This window comes from Phytophthora parasitica (genome assembly GCF_000247585.1).
Source record: "Phytophthora parasitica INRA-310 unplaced genomic scaffold supercont2.39, whole genome shotgun sequence".
In the NCBI taxonomy this organism is placed as follows: Eukaryota; Oomycota; class Peronosporomycetes; order Peronosporales; family Peronosporaceae; genus Phytophthora; species Phytophthora nicotianae.
Genome location: NW_008649025.1, coordinates 91,586 through 97,604, shown reverse-complemented (window position 1 = coordinate 97,604; position 6,019 = coordinate 91,586). Strand labels below are relative to the sequence as shown.

The 6,019-nt window shown below is 49.9% G+C and overlaps 2 protein-coding genes across 2 annotated transcripts; both read right to left on the bottom strand.

The window, feature by feature from the left end:
* Positions 1-376: 376 nt before the first annotated feature.
* On the bottom strand, positions 377-1,063 carry PPTG_14232 (hypothetical protein; the record flags this gene model as incomplete). The annotated part of the gene is made up of 1 exon (XM_008910789.1): positions 377-1,063. One exon carries the CDS (start codon positions 1,061-1,063, stop codon positions 377-379), a length of 687 nt encoding a protein of 228 aa, XP_008909037.1.
* A 583-nt stretch (positions 1,064-1,646) lies between these two features.
* Positions 1,647-4,550, bottom strand: PPTG_14231 (hypothetical protein; the record flags this gene model as incomplete). The annotated part of the gene is made up of 1 exon (XM_008910788.1): positions 1,647-4,550. One exon carries the CDS (start codon positions 4,548-4,550, stop codon positions 1,647-1,649), a length of 2,904 nt encoding a protein of 967 aa, XP_008909036.1.
* Positions 4,551-6,019: the final 1,469 nt, after the last annotated feature.

Below are 6,019 nucleotides of genomic sequence, written 5' to 3'. Positions count from 1 at the left end.
ACAACAATGCTCATAACGGCGGCGGTAATCAATACGGAGCCACGTTTCGAGTGGAGACAAGTCATTACACTTCAACGTGCTCTTGCAACGAGACTGTCACTGCTGAGCCTTCCAAAACCAACTTTCATCTCTTTACCATAGACACCTAACTGACCCGCTAAAGTGGAAACCTGCCAAGTTATAGGTACACGCCAATGTGTACAAACTAGTACGGAGGTAAATTTAAAGATTATGGGAAGTGCTAGGGGCAGATATAAACACAACAGCTCGAATTATGATTTCACAGCGAATTTCCATTGGATAAGCTAGCTACCGTTGGGAGTACGCTCTTATATTCGCAGTTACGATTGGAAACTCACTATTTCTCTGAACTCGATTAAATGAAAAACATCGGCATTGTTGGCGTTGCTGGGTATCCAGGTAGTGTGTCGACTGCAGGATTCTGGAAGTTGACGACGCCAGGCGTGTAGCTCTGTGTCTGTGTCGCCATCTGAGCAATAGTACACGGAGCACAGCACGTGGACACCAAACAGTCTCCACCACAGTTTCCTTTGATCTCGTATTGCTTCCGTACTTTCATCCGCACGAGGCAAACCGAGAAGGCGAAGAATAGAACGAAGAAAACCGCTCCGCACAAGAAGACAATTTGTCGACCTGTAGACGAGCGTTCCTCACCACGATGCGAACTATTGGGAGACGTGATCACGTCCGTCGTGACGCTGTGTGAGATGAAGAGGATGACGCAGATAATGAAACCGAAGATTGTGGCACCGTGGCTGAAGATCGCCATCGTGTACGAGTTGCCCAATCGAGCCTGGATCTGCGCAACGGAGACACAGGGGCAGATCGTGGACATGCAGCAATTGGGCATGATGCTGGCGAAGCAGCCGAAGAACGGAGCGTCCCAGTCTTTTCCGGTCTCCGCGGTAATATCGATCACGTGCGTAGCACCACCGCCCTCGTCTCGCATCTTTCGCTCCTTCGCGTCCGCAGCAGAACCCACACTCACTTGTGGCGTCATTACTGGGACCACATAACTCGTTTCGATGGTTGGAGTCTGCATGGTGAAAGGCGAAGCTCTTGTGGAGGTGCAAGCTGCAAATTCAGGAATGGACTGCCAGTCGGATGGAGCGGCCAAATGGGAAGGTGCAGATGTGTATTTCTAACTGGACAGCACGTGTTAAGACAAATGTAGACTGCAGAAGAAACTATCTTCAGGCAACCTGAACCTATTCGACTCCAACATAACCGTCCGTTGGTGGCTATCCCGCACACTCGTGCTATTAAAGCCTTCAATTTGAAGCCAAACGACGGCTATAGCTTGGGACGTCCGGAATGAAGCAAAAGACAGTAGAGCAGAAGACAGTAGTGTCTATTGTGATTTTATTCTTTCGCAAGAATTGTCGCCGCCGTCCGGTGGCCCTGTATCTGCAGCCAGGCGCACCCAGGTAACTTCTGAGCAATTCAATCCAGTGTGCACACAATAGGATCACTTTTAGTAAAGTGATTCTATAGATGCAGTAAAGTTTTACTGCATCTACTGGTTTTCAACGTTCTGTAAGTTTCAGACTGTAACCTCCGAATTTTCTTGGTCGAGCAGGCAACTTTCTTGCAAAAGCAATTCGTGTGCGATGAACAACGCGCCCCTACAGAGCTATTTGTTGTAGTGAAGCTGGCGAAGAGATGTATGCCATAACCTTATGACCATCCGCAAGTGTCCAATCCTTCAAAGCAACTTCATACACCTCATCTACAGCACGGTAGCTGCGAATGATACCCTCTCCGTATGCTGTGGTAACACGTGAGTCAACAGGAAGAGGATCTGTTCTTATCCCTTTCCTGCTCGAGCCCAGTCCAAGCAGCGACAGAAGACTTCGAGGCGGGGATACTGAAGACAACTGCAGGTGTCGCTCCTGTACGAACACACTCAGTGGCGACGGCAGCTCACCACTCCGAGTCCTAGTATCGCTATTAAATAACCGGAGTTCATAGACTCGATCTTCTTCCCGAAAGTGGACAACCACACCGCGACCAAACGGCGAATCAACCACTACCGTCATAGCGAACAATGGCTTGGCACCAGATCCACCAGGAACAAATGTGATGAGCTTCTTCGTGATGAAACCAATACCAGAACGCACACCAGCAAATAGTCGCGGCGACATCGATCCGTTTGATGCGTAGTTTTCCAGGAATTCATCGTCCACAGGTTGTAGCGCATCGGAATTCAAGAACGCCACCATATGCAGCATGTTGTGGTCTCCTGGGATGGATACAGTGTAAATGTCGTCTTCTTCGCGGTGACTTATTACTCGACCAATATCGAAAAGCGTTTTCACGAGCGTGTGTGGTGCAAAGACTGCTGCAGGTGGAGCGCGGTAGAACTTGACGTAATTCAGTGAGCTCTTGGTCAAAGGCGATATGTCCGTACTAACGTAAGCTGTGAGACTGTCGTCGGGAAAGAAGGCTTCCACGCGTTTCTGTCTTGTCCTCGATGACGACCAATCCGTCAAGTCCACTTGATAAATGCCATCGGTACCGCGAAATCTACGAACGATGGCACGCCCAATCGGTGTGCGAACGACCGAGTTGAGAGCGAATACTTGAGGCTTCATCACCAAGGGAGAAGGCCCAAACTTCTTCGACATGAGGGCATTTGCCACAGTGATATCACGGTTCAGCAGGAGTCGAGCACGTTCTCGACTTTGCGGAGTGAGCCAACAAGTAATACCCTCGAACGACTTCACTGCGTCATCGCAGATTTTCTTCAGCCCACTGAGTCGAATCTTCTTTATACGATAGGCTTCGACTGCAGCACCCACGTACGTGTCGAAAAAGACGATGTTCATCTTTCGCCAACGTTCCAAGTCCTCCTTCGAGTGGTAGTTGAATATTTTCTCCATTGGCTGCACACGTTGGAAAAAGGCGGCCTCCAATGCATCAGGTCCGAATTTCTCCACAATCAACTCCGCCGCACGCACGTCTCCTTGGCCGTTGTCACCGACAAATACGTGCTTGAACTCCGGATAGAGCTGGTAGAATTCACTAAAGTTCTCGAACTTCTTCTGCGCCATGGGCTCCAGATCTCCTTGCCACATGAACGCACGGCCGGATGTCAGATTGCCAGCAAGCATCGTAGGAAGCGTGTGCATCCCCATCTTCTCGTGTAGTGCAGCAAATTTCGCGTAGGATTTCTTCTCTGACACATCCTTGTACACGTGTGGACGAGCTGAGAGAAATACTAGATTGCCAATACGATCATCTGTCCACTCGTCAGGCCCAACAGTACCCATGTCCAGCTCACGATAGAAAGGCAGAACTCCCGGATACAGAGTGTGTCGAGGGTATCTAGTGTCCAAACCTGCTGGATAGCGTCCACCTGAGGAGTACAGCGTATCATCCACATCACTCAATACTTTTCTCCACGCCTGTTGCTTGCGACTACGACCTCGCTTCGTTCCCAGCCGCATGTGTGCGATCTGAACGCTAGCTTCCCGTTGAATGTGGCTCAGGATATCAGCACGGATGGTTGGATCACGAATGTCGTTAAATACCAGCTTGTGCATGCTGTGGAAATCCCCTTTTGCGTCCGTGTATGCCTTGAGGTTGCTCAGATCGTCTCCCTGGGTCTTTAAAATAATATTGCGCACCCATTTTTCAGCCATCGGGTGAGCACTGATCTTCATAACCATCATCGCATCCAGTAGTACCGCTCGAGACATGATAGACAAATCTGCCAGTCGTGTGGTGCACAATAAGTCGAGAATGAGTGTACGGCTTTGATCTTCACGCACGTTCGAGTGGTCCTTAACTTTGTAGAAGAGCAGAGCTAGTTGAGTGTGGTTCAGAATATAGTTGAGCTCGTCTTTCCCTGCTCCAGCGAGAATCCGGAAGATCTTCAGCTCTCGCCGCTTGACCTCTGAGAAGTTGATAAAACTGTTTATGGTACTGGGTAAATAATGGCGGTCGATGCGACTCACGCACTCCATGACGAGCTGCGTCTTCTCTTCGGCTGTGGCTTTGTACTTGAATAAATTAGATGACATTTGTCGGGTGGTTAGCTTGAGTCTCGGGCGGTGACTGATCTTCTGGCGGTGCAGGAATCTGTCGAAATAGTGCACGCTCGAGGTGAAGCCGAAGACGAGCACGAGACCGAGCGAGGAGCTCCACTGACCGACGGCGAGCGGTGAGTCTTTGATGTAAAGCACCGCGGCGCTGAACATGAAGGCGGTGCCGGTCCAGAAGCGGTTTTCGAACTCCTGCGCGTCGTGCCAGCGCCATTTGGACTCGGTGGATAAGTAGAGCCCGATGACGTACAAGATGCCGAGCCAGGACGCGCACAGCAGTGGTGCGTAGGCGAAGAAGGCCATGAGCATAAGGGCCAACAATACACCGAAGAAGATTACGGCCACGAGCACCAGTGCACTGGTGACTGGCTCGTTCTTCTTCAACTTCCTCGGCGGTGTGGCTACAACTCGCGGCGTGGCCCGCAGCGATAGCGGCGAAGCAGGAGACGCCAAGTTCACCTGTGTCTGCATGGTGAAAGCCATGAGTGATGGTCCTGTGGCAAACAGCGACTTGAAAAGTGAAGACGAATGCGCTTTCAGCAATGATCATGAGTGTGTGTCGTCACGAGCGGTGAAGTGACAAAATCGAGTGCGTCACCACTCTCAGGTCTCTGCGACGGTTGAATCCGTATTTTGCACCAATCCGGTGCTAGAAACTTGGTGGTGGATACCACTGTCCGGCAAATGCTGGTGACACGCCGGGAAGGCGAGGCTTGTTGAAATGTAGGATAACAGCACAACCAGTGTTAGGCAAGCTGCATCCAAGCTTGCTGTCATGATATCCAGGCGCTTGCATGTAGCGCATCAATCGAGTCAATCCCTGCATGTGATGTTTAACCCACCGCAAAGGGAATGCTTTTCGTTATGACGTAGTGGCTCGGGGTTGGCTACAACTTCAATCGGTGCGGACCGCCCAAGCGACAAGGACATGCATGCTGCATGCGGCCACCACTGGCGACTGCCAGTCATCGAAAGGGCTGCCATGAAAGACAAGAAGAGGCTTGAGGAGGAAGCTTCAATTACCACCAACACTTGCTGACCAGATTCAACTGCGGTTAGATCGTATCTTGGGGTGGGGAAGTACTTGGTAAAGTAGCCGAGGACCAACAATTGCGACCAAGGTTGGCCTCCAGATGCGCTGGAGGCGAGTTCCCCATCCATTTCAAACGCTCCACATCCCAGACCATTTTGCTGCTTTAGCAGTGTTGGCTTGGGGTGCTGCTACAGGACCATTGCATTTTGCTGTTGGCGTAGACCAGTACGATACGGACGGCGCGTCACCGTTTGGAGGTGATGACACATGGACCTCTTCTAACGCATAGACTTGCCAAAATACAGGTTTCATTTTCGATGTGCGACAGCAAGTGCCTTCGGACTTTCGGGTCCACTCGAAACAGAACACATTTCAGTCAGTTCCTTCGGACATTTCAAGCCTTGGATTCCCCATGCAGTTTGCTGCATGGATCAAATTCCAACTACGAAATATGTCAATGACCGAGGTATATTGACGATAGAATCTGAAGCCTACGCTGTTCGTTGCAAGATGCACCGGTAGGTTGATACTTACTCGTTCGCCTACAGTTCAGTGTGTTACTGTAGTTTCATTTGGAATACACTAGCAAGCAAAAGGAATGTTAGCATTATAGTGAAGCTGTACAAGTTATCATCTGGCAAGGTTGATTTTGAAACTTTCGAAATAGCATGCAAAACACAGTGGTATATGTATTACTTGCATCGTGAGCGAAAAACATTATGGTGCTAATCGAGGGGCTGACGAACACTGATCTCGAGGGTTTTTGCTGTTCCGTTAGGCAACAAAAAGCAACAATGTTGAAGTGACGACCAACGAAATGGTGTGGTGAACTCGAAAAAGCTGCATCTGATTCTAATGAGTAAATCAGAAAATCCTGCTTTAAAGCACCCATCCAGCATACAAACGCACTGTCAAATTC